The sequence below is a fragment of the Electrona antarctica genome, assembly GCF_951216825.1.
Source record: "Electrona antarctica genome assembly, chromosome: 9".
NCBI lineage: Eukaryota > Metazoa > Chordata > Actinopteri > Myctophiformes > Myctophidae > Electrona > Electrona antarctica.
The window spans coordinates 3,416,826-3,439,018 of record NC_136790.1 but is presented as its reverse complement, the minus strand read 5'-3'; the positions used below and the strand labels follow the sequence as shown (position 1 = coordinate 3,439,018).

Genomic DNA, 22,193 nt, shown 5'->3' with positions numbered 1-22,193 from the left:
GCAGTAATGAGTATATGCACTGTATGTTAACCCATTTTGACCTGAGATCAGATTCTATAAATGTCTTCTACATCCTGACAGTTTTCTGAAAAAACGTTTCTATGTCAGTCGTTCTTCGATTTTTCGAGCCACAGACGTATAGACACCGGGCCCTGGGCTATGCCGAGATAATCTTTGGAACAACAGTCACACTGTTTCCACTCACTGAGCAAGAAATCATCAAAGGGTATAGATTAGTCAGTCACGCAATAATTACTCTACTGCAAGAAATCGAAGATGACCTTGAACCTCCCACACAACTTCTCCATTCCATTCCGCCAATATAGTCAAGCTCTGGCATCGGGATCATTCCCACCCGGGTCATTTCCATGTACAGAATATCTACCGCAGGTGGAATATCATGCGCTGGCCTATAGGCGTGTCCTAAGGGGCTGACAACTATGGAACAGAAAGTTCCATATATGTGGAGTTGTCAGCCCCTGCGGTAGATATTCTGTACATGGAAATGACCCGGGTGGAAATGATCCCGATGCCAGAGCTTGACTATATTGGCGGAATGGAATGGAGAAGTTGTGTGGGAGGTTCAAGGTCATCTTCGATTTCTTGAACAGAAAGTTCCATATATGTGGAGTTGTGCACACACGCACACACGCACACGCACACACACACACACACACACACACACACACACACACACACACACACACACACACACACACTGGTAGAAAATAAATGCCGACGTACAAGCTCACATGAAAGCTCGCGTACGTGCAAAGGTGGACTATAGTATACATGGACATCAGGGTTAATGTGGTTAACGTAATGAGCATTTAATCAAACATACAGTAAATATATCAGACGTTTCCAAAAGGAAATGTATAGACGCCTTATCAGACGACGTCACACTGATAAGAAACAGCATGCGCGCGCATAAAGGCAGCAGAAGAACACCACCTCTCATAAGATGCAATGGAAAAGTTCTAACTGCACTCACGTGTAAAAAATGCCCCATCAAACTTTCAGATGCTGTTTTTATCCCAGTGTGGAGGAAGAATGATTAGGATTTTTATTGTGATCTCTCGCCCTATATAATCCTTGGTTTCAGTTGTGTTTGAACAATAATAGCAATTCAAAACAGTTGTCCTCAAAACCACACCTCCAGTCGCTGTCATAAGAACGGGAGGTGCGCTCATGAACACGGCAGCAGAGCCTATTTGTGCACGGCTGCACGCACACCTGCAGTCCCGCGATGGTGTCGCGCACGCAGACCTCTACGCTCACAACAGTCGCATCTGCGATGCGATGTGAGCTTGTATATCAGCTGTTCTCTGTGCGCAATACTGTTGGGCTTTGAAGTATAAATGTCTCCTAGGGTGCATCTCACTAGCCAACTCACAAGAGGAGGTTGAATGGACTGAAACCAGCGCTCCCCAAAACAACAGGTTTGGAGATCTGTTGGGAATTGATTACATGAAACAGTCACCCGTGCGCCCAGTCCCAATGTTTGTAAACAAATAATTGGTCTATGTATTCACTCATAAACATGGATACACCATATCCCCACCTATCAATTGCAGAGTCATGTATCTGCTATGAGAACCACTTTCTCTGACTGGGTCAGCTTCCTGATCACTGCAGTGGGTCTGACTGGGTCAGCTTCCTGATCACTGCAGTGGGTCTGACTGGGTCAGCTTCCTGATCACTGCAGTGGGTTCTGACTGGGTCAGCTTCCTGATCACTGCAGTGGGTTCTGACTGGGTCAGCTTCCTTATCACTGCAGTGGGTTGTAAACAGGGTCAGCTTCCTGATCACTGCAGTGGGTCTGACTGGGTCAGCTTCCTGATCACTGCAGTGGGTCTGACTGGGTCAGCTTCCTGATCACTACAGTGGGTTCTGACTGGGTCAGCTTCCTGATCACTGCAGTGGGTTCTGACTGGGTCAGCTTCCTTATCACTGCAGTGGGTTGTAAACAGGGTCAGCTTCCTGATCACTGCAGTGGGTTCTGACTGGGTCAGCTTCCTGATCACTGCATTGGGTTCTGACTGGGTCAGCTTCCTGATCACTGCATTGGGTTCTGACTGGGTCAGCTTCCTGATCACTGCATTGGGTCTGACTGGGTCAGCTTCCTGATCACTGCATTGGGTTCTGACTGGGTCAGCTTCCTGATCACTGCATTGGGTCTGACTGGGTCAGCTTCCTGATCACTGCAGTGGGTTGTAAACTGGGTCAGCTTCCTGATCACTGCAGTGGGTTGTAAACAGGGTCAGCTTCCTGATCACTGCAGTGGGTCTGACTGGGTCAGCTTCCTGATCACTGCATTGGGTTTAGTTGTAAACAGCATTTTCTTTTGTTTGTCTTTTCTTTGCCCTCTAAACGTCAGGGGTTTGATTTGTGATCCAAATATAATCCCCCAAATTCAGTTCTTCTTCTCAGTCAGAATTGCATTGTGTGTCCATCTGTCCATCCAAAATGTTTTGGAAAGTTTCTTCATTAATCGTTTACCCGCCAGGAACATAGGAATATTAACACGTAGAATCTTGTAGCCTGCCACAAACGGAAAAGCCGTTTTAACAGCGATGTATTCATTAATGCATGTTTTAATACGATCGTATCGAAATCTACCGTCCGTTAGCTTTGTTATGCTTCTGACACAATGGGCGCGGCCATTTTGAAAATGCGCGCGCATCCACTAACATTGCCGGCTCTGTTTTCAGACGGCTTTATCTCACAGAAGCGACATTGCAGAGGACGCTTTGTCCCAGACAAGCGTTTTCAACGGCCTGTAGCAGGCGCTGTGATACTCGCGGTCCACTTTTTCCACCACCGACCGAGAGAACGAGCACCAGCTTCGTCAACACACACGGAATGGTTTCATAGTAAAATGCGATACGGATATTTGGCTCTTCAAAGTAAGTGTCACGCGTGATTAAACCATGGCAATACGCAATCGAGGGATTAATTAATGGCGGCAGGCTAAGAGTCGCGCAGTTGTTTTTTGTTCACACCTGTTCTAGATGATGTGACAGCAACACTCCATGCATTGTTGACACTGCACTCTTCCTGGTCTACGTGAGCTGCTGGACCCCTCCAGCAGTAGCCCCAGCCCCAGCTGGTCAATATACAATCATTATTAACTTACTTTTGTAAAAAAAGGTTTAGGGAGAAATTCCCCTTTAAGAACTCCTGCAAACATGCAACTAGAAAGCAGTCCCACCCCCCGTTGATTGCATAATAATTACTTTAGCTGCTGCATTAGCAAATTAGACGTTAATTTCACGCACATTGGGAGTGCAAGCTGAATGAAATACGCAACACAATTTGCGCTCTGTACAAAAATGCTGAGGGTGATAAAAAACTAAAAGCAACCCAAACCAACAAGTCTTTGTAATGCGCAGGAGAAACAATATAAAAATAAAGAGGAATAGTTGCACACTCCCGTTATAAATTAATGATCAATTTAAGCATGATTTATACACGTCTTGCATAGCAAACATAGCAAATAAGCTCTCAACCAGCTTTGACCCTCTCTCTCTCTCTCTCTCTCTCTCTCTCTCTCTCTCTCTCTCTCTCTCTCTCTCTCTCTCTCTCTCTCTCTCTCTCTCTCTCTCTCTCTCTCTCTCTCTCTCTCTCTCTCTCTCTCTCTCTCTCTCTCTCTCTCTCTCTCTCTCTCTCTCTCTCTCTCTCTCTCTCTCTCTCTCTCTCTCTCCTCTCTCTACTCACACTCTCTCTCTACTCACACTCTCTCTCTACTCACACACTCACACTCTCACACACACACACACACACACACACACACACACACACACACACACACACACACACACACACACACACACACACACACACACACACACACACACACACACACACACACACACACACACACACACAGGTTTAGTTTAGATATGTTGGCCTCAGCTGATAAGACCCTGACGTTGGTTATGGACAACATTTGGTCCAATAAATACTGATTGTATTTGAATCTGGTATAGGAAGGTGCGATTCTTCATTATTTTCTTCAATGCCAAGTGCTTAGGCTAAACAAAGGTTATTTTGGGGGCCTTGCTGAATTTTTGGGGAGCAAGACAACATTAACCCATTTTGGGCGGGAACCCCTTTTGGTGTTTTAACTAAGCATTATGTAATACTTTAGCTATTGAAAAATAGCAGATCTACAAGCTATGAGCTTGTAGATCTGCTATTTTTGAAAAATCGTGAAAATGTGGCACAAATCTTTGAATATAATATATTCTTTCAGAAGACTTTTTATTTATTTCAACGTCAGGCCTAAATGGTTTAAAAGTCCATAGAATTGGCTGCCACGTGATAAAAGCCAGACGTTGGGGGGGCTAGCGCCCCTCAAAAACACAATACATACTGCAACTCACCCAGAGGTAGCCTTGAGGTAAAGAGGTGCTCGCTGCAGAGAAACCCAACAGGGAACAATGAACTGGGTTGTGAAGAGCAGCTTCGAGCTGTGGAAGCATACAAATATTGATTACAACATGAAACTGTGTAATGCATTTAGAAATGTAAAATCACACCTGTGTGAACTGAGCGTGTGTCACTGACTGTGTGTGTGTGTGTGTGTGTGTGTGTGTGTGTGTGTGTGTGTGTGTGTGTGTGTGTGTGTGTGTGTGTGTGTATGTGTGTGTGTGTGTGTGTGTGTGTGTGTGTGTTTAGCAGTCTGCTCAGTGTGAATGGCCCGGTGCTAAACAGCAGGGTCAATAGGTCGTACTCTCTAAACAGCAGGGTCAATAGGTCGTACTCTCTAAACAGCAGGGTCAATAGGTCATACTCTCTAAACAGCAGGGTCAATAGGTCGTACTCTCTAAACAGCAGGGTCAATAGGTCATACTCTCTAAACAGCAGGGTCAATAGGTCGTACTCTAAACAGCAGGGTCAATAGGTCGTACTCTCTAAACAGCAGGGTCAATAGGTCATACTCTCTAAACAGCAGGGTCAATAGGTCGTACTCTCTAAACAGCAGGGTCAATAGGTCGTACTCTCTAAACAGCAGGTCAATAGGTCGTACTCTCTAAACAGCAGGGTCAATAGGTCGTACTCTAAACAGCAGGGTCAATAGGTCGTACTCTCTAAACAGCAGGGTCAATAGGTCGTACTCTCTAAACAGCAGGGTCAATAGGTCGTACTCTCTAAACAGCAGGGTCAATAGGTCGTACTCTCTAAACAGTAGGGTCAATAGGTCGTACTCTCTAAACAGTAGGGTCAATAGGTCGTACTCTCTAAACAGCAGGGTCAATAGGTCGTACTCTAAACAGCAGGGTCAATAGGTCATACTCTAAACAGCAGGGTCAATAGGTCGTACTCTCTAAACAGCAGGGTCAATAGGTCGTACTCTAAACAGCAGGGTCAATAGGTCGTACTCTAAACAGCAGGGTCAATAGGTCATACTCTAAACAGCAGGGTCAATAGGTCGTACTCTCTAAACAGCAGGTCAATAGGTCGTACTCTAAACAGCAGGGTCAATAGGTCGTACTCTCTAAACAGCAGGGTCAATAGGTCGTACTCTCTAAACAGCAGGGTCAATAGGTCATACTCTCTAAACAGCAGGGTCAATAGGTCGTACTCTAAACAGCAGGTCAATAGGTCGTACTCTAAACAGCAGGGTCAATAGGTCGTACTCTAAACAGCAGGTCAATAGGTCGTACTCTCTAAACAGCAGGGTCAATAGGTCGTACTCTAAACAGCAGGTCAATAGGTCGTACTCTAAACAGCAGGGTCAATAGGTCGTACTCTAAACAGCAGGGTCAATAGGTCGTACTCTCTAAACAGCAGGTCAATAGGTCGTACTCTAAACAGCAGGTCAATAGGTCGTACTCTAAACAGCAGGGTCAATAGGTCGTACTCTCTAAACAGCAGGGTCAATAGGTCGTACTCTCTAAACAGCAGGGTCAATAGGTCGTACTCTCTAAACAGCAGTGTCAATAGGTCGTACTCTCTAAACAGCAGGGTCAATAGGTCGTACTCTAAACAGCAGGGTCAATAGGTCGTACTCTCTAAACAGCAGGGTCAATAGGTCGTACTCTAAACAGACAGACATAGGGACAGACAGACAGACATACATACATACATAGGGACACACATGGCTGTTTATTGGAGACGGTGTGGCGCTCAAAAAACACAGGACTAAAATTAAAATGTTACGCAGCTTTGTCATCTCAGTTGAGGTTTGACAGCGTTTATTCTTCTGCGGAATCTCCGTGCAGACACAACGTACAGAGGCTCCGTGCAGACACAACGTACAGATGAATCTCCGTGCAGACACAACGTACAGAGGCAATCACAAAACGGTGCGGACAAAGGTATCTGAAAGGGATGTTCTGAAAACATGTCATGCTGTGGAGCCTGCCATTGAATCCCTCTGAATTTGAAACCATTATGTTAAAGTCACCTGGGCGCCAATGTTTTGACAGAATATCCACAGTAATAAAAAGCTAGCAGACTGCTCTTATTATACTTTATTTGAATGGCACCTTTCATTCACAGAATGTAGCTCAGAGTGCTCTGTAATATTGACACTATACAATGTGAACTGTAATATTGACACTATACAATGTGAAAACTGTCAAGGCTTAACAAATAATGAACAAAAACTCGAGGTTCAGCTCCTAGGTCTTCGAGAGGACAGATGTCTGCTGTGGATATTAGATCTAGGGACTTATTTTTTTTGTAATGGCACAGTCCATCTAATCACTACGCCACCTAAAAAGATAGCATTTCTGTAGACTTAGATATCATTTGATACAGACTTATAGCATGTTATGTATTGTAGACAGCACTATAATTGCATTGTATATAGTCATAGCACATCATAGTACATATGTATAGCATAGTATAGCATATATGTATAGTTTATATGTATAGTTTCATTATATAGATATTCCACTGTTACGTTCTTAGCTTACGGTACGCATGTTTCATGATAAATGCTTTTTTATGTGATGTATTCCCATGCTTTTTGTTCTTGCTTAATGTAAGTCGCTCTGGATTAAGAGCGTCTGCTAAATGCCTAAATTGTAAATTGTAATAGAATCCCAACACTAATGGCTGACTACTACAGTATATGGCAAGTTTGGGTCAAGTTTGGCAACCATGGCTGTTGTGGTATGCAACTCTTGTGAGTTGCATACCACAACAGCCATGGTATACCACAACAGCCATGGTATACCACAACAGCCATGGTATACTTAATCCAGAGCGACTTACATTAAGCAAGAACAAAAAGCATGGGAATACATCACATAAAAAAGCATTTCTCATGAAACATGCGTACCGTAAGCTAAGAACGTAACAGTGGAATATCTATGTGCATTAGGTCTTATTTTAATTTCTTTAACATGCATATTTGTATCCATCCGTGTTTAACTGTGTGAAATGCATTATTATTCATGTGTTGGTGAAGGCTTCAGCAGCCAATCAAGATAGAGCCATGTCTTCAGCAGCCATTTAAGATAGAGCCATGGCACAATTGTCCACGATGCACAATGGGACTAAGGAACAAAGACAAATGATATACTATGTATGTTAAATACAAGGAAGCAGCAACACTTTTTGCCTAGAAGTATTAGTCAAACTTAACAGTCAACTGGGTATGCTTTGGATTCTCTTTTGAACCATGGGGATGTGTTAATTTATATATGTACACAAATGCTGACAGCTCTGCATGACTACAACAACAAGAACATATTGTTTTCACAACACACCCGGGGGCCAAGGAAAACAGACTTGAAATATTTATTTAGTGTGTCATATTTTTGGACAGCCATTACTCATCATCTGCCTATTGTGAAAGAAAATGTGATGATGAAATTGTGGCAGTGTTTCCATTGCCCTCTCCCATTTTTTTCTTGATCAGAATTAACTTTTTCTGTGCCACTAGGTGGCAGCATACGCACACCTAAGGAACGCCACCTGTCCACTCTAACTCTACGATCGTTGTTTCCTTTCCGGGTTATTCAGGAAGGTGGGGGCTTTTGTTGTGAGCACAGTGACCAGTCGCGTTAGCTCAGAGCCCTTAGCTATCCTTACAACCAGTTACATGTGCTCACCATGGACAGTGGTCGAACCTTTTGAGATAGAACCAGAGTATTAAAAGGATAGAGACTGATCTGGCGCAAAGCTCCGCCCCCCCCCCCCCCCCCCCGGTATTCATGTCAGTGGAAGTTGCTCAGTGGTGTTTTGAAGCACTTGGAAGGACCGTCTCAGAACGTCTACTTCCGCATTTGACCACCAAATTTTGGTGGTCAAATGCAACCGAGCGCTCAATGTTAAAGCCCAGCTGCTCGGGGTTTCCCAGTCATGCTTGTAGTCCCTCCTCTTACCACTAGGGCCCAGTGCTTCAACGTTGGAGCGCCTCACTGGCCCCTTGGATACAACGCTTTGAAAATCCTGTTATAATGGAGGCTCAATGGAGCTGGATTTAAAAACCCCGTAGCTGGTAGGGGAGGAGGCTCTCCATACTAACCGGAGCAATACTAAAAGGTAAACTTGACAGTCGCTGCTTTCATATATGGAGTATATATACGGTTGTCTACGAACATTCACGTAGATAGCACCAGTAGGTACCGATAGCCTAGCTACGTTTATAAACGTAGATAGCAGCGACAAAGTTAAAGACAGACTTTATTTTCAGGACTGGAGAAGGGTGGAGCGGCCTTGCCGCAGCTGGCACGATGATTAGGCTGAATATATCTGCGGTTGTGTCACAGGTGGTTTCAATTATGGCCAATCAAACCACATCAACGCAACATAATATGCGAACATTCAGTAAAAACACGGTCGCTGTTCTTCAAGCTAACAACAACGGGTAGCAATTAACACGTTGTGAACTTTTAGCTCTTTCGGCAAAGAGATTTGGTGTAGAGGGAAAAAGGAAGTGGCCAAGTACAGACCACTGGGGAATGTTTAACTGGGGGGGAAGCGGGAATTCACGTCAATGCATTTTTTGACACAATAAGCCAGCTATTGTTGTCTACTTTGCACACACATCCCCCACTAGGCCAAGAAAGAAATGCCACAGAATCCAGAGAAAATAGATGTTCATGGTATGTCCGACAGTTCAAGGGATACTCGGGTAAAAAGAGCAGTAAATGTGTTTGTGTGATTTAAAGATGTCTATCATTCTGGATGTGCTGCTTCATCTAAAACCATGAAACTAGGAATGGAAGAAATAGCAATGGTGCCTCAATAACACATGGTTGACCTGCTCCAAGCAGGCGCTCGACAGCTGGCATGAATCGTGGTCCTTTTAACAGCAAAACTGCAGTGCTCTGCTGATGTGCAAACTACACACTCCCTATCAACTACACACTCCCTATCAACTACACACTCCCTATCAACTACACACTCCCTATCAACTACACACTCCCTATCAAACTGCAGTGCTCTGCTGATGGACAACTACACACTCCCTATCAAACATGCAGGCGCCAGGCGGGGAGAAACGTACCACTGCTCCTTAGGTCCAGTGCACAACTGCACAATACATCTCACGCCGATGTTTCTCCCCCAAAAATAGGGACCTCAATGTTTTTCACATTGTTTTGTTGCTTTTTAATGGTTTGCTTGTGGGCAACAACTATGTCAGAGTGCAGCAGTGGGAGGTTTTAAAGGTAGGCTTTCAGAGTGTTTATAGAACTCATAGGGGAACTCAGGAAAGCAAAGGAGGCAGTATTTCGCTTAACACTTTGATTGCTACAAGATCTCGACAGGCCTATTTGGATGTTGCTACCGTTTAACATTGCACAAAGGCCTTGTTCGGGGGCCCACAGCAAAATGTTCTCTTATAGCGAGAATCACACGCATACATCAAAAGAAAGCTGAACTTGTCCACTTCAATTTAAAAAATACATTTTGATTTTACCATGTTCCATTCTGGAGATATTGACCTTTTTGCAACACCTGCATTTGCCTGGAAGTGGTTATCTTGAACAGCGAGCAGAGTTATGGATGGTTTAAAGTCAGAGACATTGACAGGCAGATATAAAATTGAACCCAATAAATATCCTATACATCCTATACACCGAATGAAAGCCCTGAATGTGTACTTTTACGAGGAAAAGAGTAAACATTGATCCCATGTACAGTTAGACAGTAATTGGTTATTGAATGCAGCTTGTGCCCACCAGATAACTTCAGAGAAGACATGGACGTGAACTCCTCAATATTCACAAAATAAGGCCTATAGCGACATAGATATAAATACTATATACCGTATGAAACAGAAGACTCTCTGCTTTCATAAGAAAAAAACTTCTACTGTAGTAATAATAAAAATCACACCCATGTGAAGTGAGCGGTGCAACTGTTCTCTACAGTTGCGCAACTGTAGAGAACAGTTGCACCGCTCACTTCACAGGGGTGTGATTTTTATTATTACAGTAGAAGTTTACAGACCAAACTGTAAATAAAAGGTTTACATGACTTTCTGCCTCAGTCCGTATATAGCGAGCTGTAGTGAATAAGTACAGAACAGTTGCAACGCTCACTTCACAGGGGTGTGATTTTTATTATTACAGTAGAAGTTTACAGACCAAACTGTAAATAAAAGGTTTACATGACTTTCTGCCTCAGTCCGTATATAGCGAGCTGTATTGAATAAGCAGAGAACAGAATATGGGACAGAGTTGCACCACTCACTTCACATGGGTGTGATTTTTATTATTACTACAGTAGAAGTTTTTGTTGAGTGGTGTAAACCACTCCTACAACTGGCTTTTGTGTGCAGAAAAAAATGAGCATGGTTGCTATGTTCAAAATAATTTCTGACGTAATTAAATCACACCCGGGTGAACTGGATGACCGTAGCAACCATGGTCATTTTCTCTGCACAGAAAAAGCCAGTTGTGAAATCACATCCGGGTGTGATTTCATTACGTCAGATCAGAGCTGATCAGGCTACATAATACCTTACCTTATTTCATTACGTCAGACATTACGTCAGACCACAGCTGATCATGCTATATAAAACCTTACACCACTCAGTTCACACGGGTGTGATTTTTTTCTTATGAAAGCAGAGAGTCTTCTGTTTCATACGGTATATAGTATTTATATGTCGCTATAGGCCTTATTTTGTGAATATTGAGTTCGGGTCCATGTCTTCTCTGCAGTTATATCTGGTGGGCGCAATGTGCATCCACCCAGTAACCAATTTATGACAGACTGTACATGGGATCAATGTTTACTCTTTTCCTCGTAAAAGTACACATTCAGGGCTTTCATTCGGTGTATAGGATGTATAGCATATTTATTGTGTTTATTGTTATATCTGCCTGTCAATGTCTGACTATAAACCTTCATAACTCTGCATCCTTTAGATGATGATGATGATTCACTGCTTTCATTGTTTTGATCGCAGTAACATTGGGGGGGGGGGGGGGGGGGGTCATGGGCACATTGGGCAGCAAAAGTCTTGATCGTACGGCTATAAAAAGTCCCATTCCACCGTTCGGTTCAGAACTATAGTATAACGGTGAGACGCGTTGTCATCATGAGCTGATTTTGTTTTTCAAGCTAGTATAGGGAACATGCCTGGGCATGCACGGTTTAGGACGCGGAAAAGTTCGTTATACATTACACCCGGGTCGATTACGTCCCCGACGCGTTCATTGCGGTCTTATCACTACAATTATAATGAATAAAAAAGCGTTACAATCACACGTCTGAGCGATCTCCGATTATGACGGCTCTGCATGGCGATACGTGATCCACCAACGGTAGACTGTCTGTTGTCATGGCGGCCCCTCTCGATACTGTAGTTCGTTTGTTAGTTCGTAGTATTGTAGGCTCGGGGATCGTTTGGTCGCTACAGTATGAAGAAGTAAACATGCATCTGTCCATGTGCAATGCCGATCTGGTGCAGAATCTGCAGATCATGTGTTAGGCAGCGTAACAGCGTTCCGTTCATGTTTTTTTCCGAGACATGAGCCCCCATCTCGCAAGGCCCTCCTCCTGCAGGAGAAACAGGAGGGGAGGGGGGAATCGAGTATAAAAGCCAATAGGTGGAGGAAAGCCTGGTGAGGCGAGGTTAGGTGAAATTTGATTCTTTTCACACACAGACTAGATCGGCATGGGCGCAGCCATTTTACACTGGTTTATACACGTAAAGCGGCCCGCCCTCCTGTTTTCAGGAGGGGAGGGTTTTTTTTTTTTTGGGGTTTTTTTTCTGATCACGTGAGCGGGACTAAGCAGCAATGATAGGGCGATGGTTCTTCATTGTCCGGGTGGGTAAAAAGATGAATGAAAGTATGCTATAAAAAAGTGATTGAAACGTATTGATACGTGATTCGCACCCGACGTTTGATTAATTGATAACGTATTGATACGCGATTCGCGTCGGCTGTGTTAAGACCAAAACCTTAACCTAACCCCGACCAAAATACTATAATCCTGAACCTTAACCCATTTTGACCTGAGATCAGATTCTAAAAATGTCTTCTACATCCTGACAGTTTTCTGAAAAAGCTATGTTGGTCGTTCTTCGATTTTTAAAAAATAGCAGACCTACAAGCTCGTAGCGCGCCACTCGGTGGCGCGCTATGAGCTTGTAGATCTGCTATTTTTCAATAGTGCTAACACCAAAAAGGGTTCCCGCCCAAAATGGGTTTTAAAGGGATAATTGTTCACCCCCAAAATCTTTTTTTCCCACCAATTACTCACCCCATGGAGACTTGGATTGTTTTGGTTTTGTTACATTCCTAAAAAAGAAAGAATTTGATGACCAGTAGTGGTTCCGCATAGAGAACGCAGCCTCTGTCATCACATTATTTTTCTAAGACAAATGATGGTCTTAGAAAGACAAATTCATGAATTCAAGCCTCCATGGGGTGTGTAATTGATAGAAAATATTTTTTTTTTTGGGTGAACTACTCTTTAAATTATCCAAATAATCCTGACTTTAAGCACCATTATGGTAAATGGTAAATGGTGCATTTATATAGCGCCTTTATCCAAGGCGCTTTACATAGATTGTGCATTACATTCACCCATTCACACACACATTCATACACCGATTGCGGCGGAAGCCATGCAAGGTACCAACCAGCACATCGGGAGCAATTTGGGGTTCAGTGTCTTGCCCAAGGACACTTCGACATGTAGACAGGAGGAGCCGGGATTCGAACCGCCGACCCATGGATCTTTGGACGACCTGCTCTACCTCCTGAGCCACAGGAGGAAGAGCTCCTATAGATGGAACACTGCCCATCTATAAAGGGAGCCCCTATAACTTTGACCTGTTCTACTTGAGCAGGATGGCCTTGATCCAACTAGGAGAGAAGCCCAGAAGATGTCTGATACATTTACATTTCAAGGTATAACAACTTGGTATGGCAGGAAATCACCCCCATCACGTTCATTTATATAGACATAGATTGTTTCCTTCTATACACTCAGAGCAGCACATTGTGCTATTTGCTAATGTAAAACAAAAATCACACCTGTGTGAAGTGAGGGGCGCTCTTATCATCATGACGTAAAATAGACACTTTTCCTATTTTTCTATGACGTAAAATTATCCATTCATTGTCAATGGGAATTGAATGTTTGTGTAGGACGGAAATCTACACTAATAGCTGAATATAGGAGGGGCTATAGTGCCCCTCAAAAACAAAAATTACCATACTGAGGACCTCATCATTCGGTTTAACCAAACATCGACTATACTTGACATACTTTGCGCCTCAAAAACAAGAGGAAATGCAACAGTTCAGCTATATGGTTAACCCATTCAGGCCTGAGGACGCATGTGTGTCATATTATAGCTTTAAACCCATTTTGGGCGGGAACCCCTTTTGGTGTTAGCATTATGTTATACTTTAGCTATTGAAAAATAGCAGATCTACAAGCTCATAGCGCGCCACCGAGTGGCGCGCTATGAACTTGTAGGTCTGCTATTTTTGAAAAATCGTAAAAATGCGGCACAAATCTTGGAATATATATTCTTTCAGAGCGAACGTTTTTTTTATTTCGACGTCAGGCCTGAATGGGTTAAAATTGACAGTGCAAGAGTGCATAAAAGGTGAATGTAAATGAATGGTAAATATGCTAAGCCTATAGAATCAAGCCCTCCAGGATCCTGGTGAATCATGAGTGACCAAAAAAACTTTGATTCTGCGAATAAAAATTATTGAATATTGTATTTTATGATATACTTACTACATTAATAAATGTAATGTAGTATAATGTAGGAAAAACGTTAAAGTTGTTTAGCGTTTTTTTCACTTAAATTTTGAATTTTGAAAAAAAATTGAAAAAATGGTCATGACTCGCCAGGATCCTGGATGGCCACATCCAGAATCCCCATGACTTCAGTCTGGCCCTACTCGACTTACTTATTAAAATACAAAGGCTTTTGACATTTGCTCCAGATAGAATTATACATGCAGGCTATGTTGTTTATAGTTAGTTATTGTAAAGACATTTATTTTTAAATCTTTCAAAATGTTGTGTGTATAGATTGAAAGATGCCTGATAATTTGGTCTGGTTTTGGTAGCCTTCCTGCATGCTTCTCTGAATGGTATGCCAATGTTCCTTCCATATAGGCTATCCCAAGGTCATCGGGGTTTCGGGTCTCCCAACATCATACCCCTCACTCAGGTGACCCAGCCGGGGTGATCAAGTCCCGACTTACGTCCCAGTAGCTACCCTCGATCAGTCCCATTAGGGAAAAACCAGGGCCACACAATCCGTTCCTCCTGAACTACTCTGCCGGGACTGGGAGGTACCATTCTGGCGCGTGGAAGGACTAGGCTCTGTGGGTTGACTCCTGTCCAGGCCCCTCCTACGTCTCACCAGGTCCACTCCTGCTCTCACCAGGTCAGGCCCTGTGCGTTGCACCAGACTCCCAGCACCAGGCACTTTATTCAGGAATGGTGGATTCTCGAGCCGCAATGGTTCCGCAGGCTCCACCTTGCCCTTGGTGGTGCCGCAGGCTCCGCTTGAGGCTTGAATGGCCCTCCTAAAGGCCTCACCGTGGGTTTGTTGGGCTTCTTCCTCACGGAAGACACAGGCTGGGGCGCCAACCCATACTGCTCCCGGGTGCCGTCTAATTTCCGGCTGCCACCCGTCTCTCCGGTGGTCATACTTCTATACTTCCTTTAAAAACTAACCTGCTAGGCTGTTTACACACAGCACATATAGGCTACAGTAAATAATTATCTTACTTATCTATATCTGTGCTACTGTGTGGTGGTTTATACAAACCAGCCTTTTATGATTTACATTGCAATTGTGTGATTCTAGGCTTTATTCAAATAATTGATATAAATAAATCTCTATGGGAAAAATGAATGGACGACTTTTCAGTGGATCAAGAAACCACACCTGCTACAGAATGCTCCATTTTGTGTCACATAACAAAAATAAATACATTATTATTTATGTATTACTATCGCCCAGGACGAAGTTCTTTGTCCTTTCTATTAGTAACGCCCGACGCTCAGGACGAAGTATTGTCCTAAAGACGAAGTTTATTGATACGAGAACAGATCGCCTGGCTGTATAGCCCAGGCGCGCCTGCTGGGCTCTCCTCAGTGACGCGCAAGACTGAGACGTCATCAAAAAACTCCCTCCTCTGTTTAGCTGATGAAAACGAAAATCTTAAAACGTTCATAAATCGCAATCTAATTCATCCCGTCTTTTTCTGAAAAAAGATCCTGTGTTAGACGGCGCTCCGCGGTCCAGTCGCTAGTCTCGATAGATTTATTCTTGTCTCCCGTTGTTGTCGATCGATTCTAAAGTGCTGTGGCTATTGTTAGCTGCTACACAACATCATGAACTTCCGGCCGGTCCGTCCGGAAAAGGCGTCCGTGTTTATAAATCGACTGGGCGCATGAATGTAATGGATTAAATAGTTCCGGGCAATTAAAGTGTTAAGTGTGTCATACTTGAGCATGTACTTTACATTAGTGGTGTTGAATTCAAGTAATATCCTCGTTGATGGCTTGAAACAAAATTGTATGTGTTGCATATAGTAACACATGTTTACGCACTGCCGTGTTCTCAGCCCACTCCCTCCCACTCCCTCCCCAGTCCCCACACTGTTGAGAAGTCCCAGCAAAACTACCATTTCATTCGCCAGGGCAGTTCCTTATATTCTATAGCAGCTTTATTCAAAGCTATTTACAATAATATGCATTACATTCACTATTTTCTTTGTTAAGTTTGTTTTATGTTATTAACCTCATTATCCAACCTCAAAATGCCAAAGAAAATTTGATTTTATTTATGTTTCTTACTTTTCATTCCTGTACTGTACTGTACTGTACTGTACTGTACTGTACTGTACTGTACTGTACTGTACTGTACTGTACTGTACTGTACTGTACTGTACTGTGCATGTGCATGTTGTTGTTTTTGGTTCAGCCCAGGACATATAATATCTGTGTCAAGAGAATGTGTACAAAAAGTGAAGGCAGATTTAGGGGGTGCAGCTTTTCTATTTGCCCACAGCTATTTCCAGATGAATGGAGATTGATGGGAGTCTATGATTACATACTGGGGGAGAGACAATTTTGCCACCATGGTAATTCCAATCCTGAAAATGCAAGGTATTTGCTGTGAACTCCTAAATGATTCTTCAAGTGATACGTGACATTTACCTTTGGAATTTAAATTGGTCAAACCTGGGTAATACACATGGCTCTAGATTAGACCATTTTGGGCGGTAACCCCTTTTGCTGTTAGCATTATGTTATGCTTTAGCTATTGAAAAATAGCAGATCTACAAGCTCATAGCGCGCCACCGAGTGGCGCGCTATGAACTTGTAGGTCTGCTATTTTTGAAAAATCGAAGAACGACTGACATAGAAACATAGCTTTTTCAGAAAACTGTCAGGATGTAGAAGACATTTTTAGAATCTGATCTCAGGTCAGAATGGGTTAGATTGCGGTGCTGTGACACGGCAGGTGACAGACTATTTATTACCAATAAAGAGTGGCACCCATCAAACGAAATGCAGAGGTTAACAAATCTGTATTCTGTGGACATAGTAGGCTTGATCTGAAAGATGTCTGATATGGTCTATGGTCGGAATGATAGAAATTGACATTTGCAGAGCCAAGAAGCGGAGGAGGAAGGTGGGCGATGGGGTTGGGGAGGGTTATGGGCCACCAGGTACGTCTTCATGTGCTGCTGAATACAACAACAAGCCTAGCTGTTGAATACAGACCTTTTATAGCTCTGCAAGATTGGCCATTGTCACTACTACTTTGTTTTTTTCTCTTATTTCTTCATCATGACCTTACTAAAAAAAATGGTAATGTTTTATGCAATTAAAAACAAAATATAGGGAAACATACATAAATAAAGGGACCCATACAAATGGGGCCCGACGCAGTGTTCTGACCAGCAATCAGCTTTAAATAGATTTTTTATTTATTTTTTGCTCTCAATGTGTTTGTGTGTGCAAGTCTGCGCGTGCGTGCATGCGTGCGTGCGTGCGTGCGTGTCTCTATAAGACGAGACTGTTAAGGTGGTGGGGCCACGTTGGCAGACGGCACATCTAATTTTGTGCCATCCAGCTGGGAGTGGTGTGTATTGGGGAGGGGAGGGGGGGGGGGGGGGGGGAGGGGGGTCAAAGACGGATCCTGCACGCCTTTGACTGTCGTCCTCCTAGGCGGCAAAACATCAATCACAAGTAATTTATAGCCTTCGTCTCACCAGATATACCCTCCTTCTTCTACCCCCAGATATACCCTCCTTCTTCTACCCCCAGATATACCCTCCTTCTTCTACCCCCAGATATACCCTCCTTCTCCTCTCTCACCAGATATACCCTCCTTCTTCTACCCCCAGATATACCCTCCTTCTTCTACCCCCAGATATACCCTCCTTCTCCTCTCTCACCAGATATACCCTCCTTCTTCTACCCCCAGATATACCCTCCTTCTCCTCTCTCACCAGATATACCCTCCTTCTTCTACCCCCAGATATACCCTCCTTCTTCTACCCCCAGATATACCCTCCTTCTCCTCTCTCACCAGATATACCCTCCTTCTTCTCCTCTCACCAGATATACCTCCTTCTTCTCCTCTCTCCAGATATACCTCCTTCTTCTCCTCTCTCACCAGATATACCTCCTTCTTCTCCTCGTCTCACCAGATATACCCTCCTTCTTCTCCTCTCTCCAGATATACCTCCTTCTTCTCCTCTCTCCAGATATACCTCCTTCTTCTCCTCTCTCCAGATATACCTCCTTCTTCTCCTCTCTCAGATATACCCTCCTTCTTCTCCTCTCTCACCAGATATACCTCCTTCTTCTCCTCTCTCAGATATACCCTCCTTCTTCTCCTCTCTCACCAGATATACCCTCCTTCTTCTCCTCTCTCTCCAGATATACCCTCCTTCTTCTCCTCTCTCTCCAGATATACCCTCCTTCTTCTCCTCTCTCTCCAGATATACCCTCCTTCTTCTCCTCTCTCCAGATATACCCTCATTCTTCTCCTCTCTCTCCAGATATACCTCCTTCTTCTCCTCTCTCTCCAGATATACCCTCCTTCTTCTCCTCTCTCTCCAGATATACCCTCCTTCTTCTCCTCTCTCCAGATATACCCTCCTTCTTCTCCTCTCACACAGTGCCAGATATACCCTCCTTCTTCTCCTCTCTCTCCAGATATACCCTCCTTCTTCTCCTCTCTCTCCAGATATACCTCCTTCTTCTCCTCTCTCACAGTGCTTGTTTGTAAACACACAATGTTGAAACAAACAATGTTTTCTCCGTCAATTGACTTTCCACACATCTTGACATGCAGTGTTATATAACTCCCACCATCATCACCATCTATTCAGATTTGTCACAGAGATGCATGGCCTCAACCTTGTTCCACATCAATCTCACACCCGCGCCTCCATATCCCTCACATGTGTCTCAATCACTCTCTCTGCTCAATCAATCACACTATCAACCAACCAATCAATCAAATCAATCAATATATATTTATAGCTCATGCATTTAAATGCAAAACAATGTGCTTTCCATTAAGTGAAAGTGCACAGGCAAAAAACTAGATAATGATACAAATAATAGTATTCTTTTCTTGGGGCGCCCGCCAGGCACATGCCACATAGGCTCTGGCCTGACAGCGTGTCGCGTGTTCGAGTCCCGCTCATGACAACCTTTGCAGCAGCATGTCTCTCCCCTTCTCTGTCTCTCTCCCTCTTTCCTGTCTATCTTCACTTGAAACTATATCAATAAAGTCAGAAAAGCCAAAAACAAATCTTAAAATAAATATATATTCTTTTCTCTGTTATTAATAATTGTATCATTATCTACAGTAAATACCTGCAAAATAAGCCATTTCCACATCTATAATGATCTCTATCATCTATAATGATCCATTTCCACATCTATAATGATCTCTATCATCTATAATGATCCATTTCCACATCTATAATGATCAGTGGCAGCGGTGGCCGAACGGATAGCGGCGCGGTCTTGATACCGGAAGGTTCCTAGTTCGAATCAGCCGTCCGACACGTTAAAATTACCACCGCTGAAGTGCCCTTGAACAAGGCATTGAACCACTACCATGAAATGTGTTCTATGAGCAGGGCCTGGCTGGAAACAAGTTCTTGAGCTTAGCCCAGATACCCTGGGTAAATATAGATTTCATTTCATTTCATTTCATCTCTATCATCTATAATGATCTCTCTAGCAGCAAAATGTTGTTTTGGCCAACTTAATTATGTAGGAACATTATGTTCCATAATTGCTTGTTTTTTTTATTTATATATTAGGCCAATGACGCAAGGTTTGCATGTAATGTCTGCGGATGCAGGGCACACAACATGTCATGGTTGGTATGTATGTTCCAGTAGAAAGTCATTATGCCATGAAAACCCATGGCCCCAAGTACCCAACCCCTGTTGGAAAACCATGGCCCCAAGTACCCAACCCCTGTTGGAAAACCATGGCCCCAAGTACCCAACCCCTGTTGGAAAACCATGGCCCCAAGTACCCAACCCCTGTTGGAAAACCATGGCCCCAAGTACCCAACCCCTGTTGGAAACCCATGGCCCCAAGTACCCAACCCCTGTTGGAAAACCATGGCCCCAAGTACCCAACCCCTGTTGGAAAACCCATGGCCCCAAGTACCCAACCCCTGTTGGAAAACCATGGCCCCAAGTACCCAACCCCTGTTGGAAAACCATGGCCCCAAGTACCCAACCCCTGTTGGAAAACCATGGCCCCAAGTACCCAACCCCTGTTGGAAAACCCATGGCCCCAAGTACCCAACCCCTGTTGGAAAACCCATGGCCCCAAGTACCCAACCCCTGTTGGAAAACCATGGCCCCAAGTACCCAACCCCTGTTGGAAAACCATGGCCCCAAGTACCCAACCCCTGTTGGAAAACCATGGCCCCAAGTACCCTAACCCCTGTTGGAAAGCCATGGCCCCAAGTACCCAACCCCTGCTGGAAAACCATGGCCCCAAGTACCCAACCCCTGTTGGAAAACCATGGCCCCAAGTACCCAACCCCTGCTGGAAAACCATGGCCCCAAGTACCCAACCCCTGTTGGAAAACCATGGCCCCAAGTACCCAACCCCTGCTGGAAAACCCATGCCCCAAGTACCCAACCCCTGCTGGAAAACCCATGCCCCAAGTACCCAACCCCTGTTGGAAAACCATGGCCCCAAGTACCCAACCCCTGTTGGAAAACCCATGCCCCAACCCTGACCATCAGCGCTGGAGATAAGTTGTGTGTTTTGTAGGTTCTTAATAGCTTAAACCGGGAACCCCTTTTGGTGTTAGCATTATGTTATGCTTTAGCTATTGGAAAATAGCAGATCTACAAGCTCATAGCGCGCCACCGAGTGGCGCGCTACGAGCTTGTAGGTCTGCTATTTTTGAAAAATCGAAGAACGACTGACATAGAAACATAGCTTTTTCAGAAAACTGTCAGGATGTAGAAGACATTTTTAGAATCTGATCTCAGGTCAAAATGGGTTAAAATAAATATTTTTATCGAGAGGGAGACTATTCCAGAACCGGGTCCATAAGGCAGTTTCACCATACTACAGTATCAGGATAAGTGAGAAGGAAACTGAGTCTATGTGGATCTGTCCAACTTTGCTCAGTAATGACAATACAATACAATACAATACAATACAATACAATACAATACAATACAATACAATACAATAACAGACATTTAACAGGCAAGACCCGTGTTTTTGTACATCTGCATAAGCAGACAAACTCTCTGGCCACAACGCATGCACTGAGAATCGGGCAGTCTGTTTAACCCAAAATGTCTTCTACATCCTGACAGTTTTCTGAAAAAGCTATGTTTCTATGTCAGTGGTTCTTCGATTTCTCAAAAATAGCAGACCTACAAGTTCGTAGCGCGCCACTCGGTGGCGCGCTATGAGCTTGTAAATCTGCTATTTTTCAATAGCTAAAGCATAACATAATGCTAACACCAAAAGGGGTTCCCGCCCAAAATGGGTTAAAATAAACATCCACTGTGCAAGGCTGAGGGAAGTTCACTAGTTCAGAATCAACCTTTGGGTACGCGTGTCGATTAATGGTTGAGACAGAGAATAATACATTTTGTCCGTTATGATATTCGAAAACAATGCTCTCCTTGCAATTCTTATGCTCTGATAGATAGTATAAAGAGGAGGTATAATACAATAATAAAAATGGATTTCCAATTCTGTCTCCATGTTCTTTCATTCTCTCTCCTCTCTCTCTCCACTTCCTCCTCTGCTAGCCTTCCCTCAAGAGTGGGCAAGATGTTTTTTGATAGGTAATTAAGCAGCAACCTTAATAGGCGTCCATATGGAAGCCCTGCGGTTACGAGCAGAGAGAGAAACAGAGAGAGAGAGAGAGAGACCAGAGGGACAGAGAGGCTCTGGCTGAGGAGGGATGTGATGATGGTGGACAGCTATACGACACGTGGGCGGGGTTTTTTATCAGCCACTCGAGACTGCCGGGGGATTGTTGTGGAGGCATATCGACGTGGTCGCGGTTGCGACGTGCTGTGTGAGCAACATGTCGGCAATTTTTTGGTGCGCGCCGCGGTTATACAATGAGCAAGAATAAATCAGGAACGGTATTGGCCAGTGGAGAGGACATCTTTTTTATGGCCGCACTCAACTGTTATGTGGGTTGTTCACGGGGGCCAAGTGTGCGCACAGTGGCCACGATCAATAGACTCTAA

The 22,193-nt window shown here is 43.9% G+C and overlaps 1 protein-coding gene across 1 annotated transcript in view; it reads right to left on the bottom strand.

Annotated features, from left to right (window-relative positions):
* Positions 1 to 22,193, bottom strand: part of arhgef10la (Rho guanine nucleotide exchange factor (GEF) 10-like a) — a 306,255-nt gene that overhangs the window by 56,531 nt on the left and 227,531 nt on the right. Inside the window, exons 21-22 of the mRNA XM_079509721.1 lie at positions 4,389 to 4,475; positions 1,828 to 2,126 (exon numbers count right to left, since the gene is read on the bottom strand). Of these exons, the coding sequence (XP_079365847.1) occupies positions 1,828 to 2,126; positions 4,389 to 4,475 (386 nt within the window). The remainder of the gene's footprint in view (positions 1 to 1,827; positions 2,127 to 4,388; positions 4,476 to 22,193) is intronic.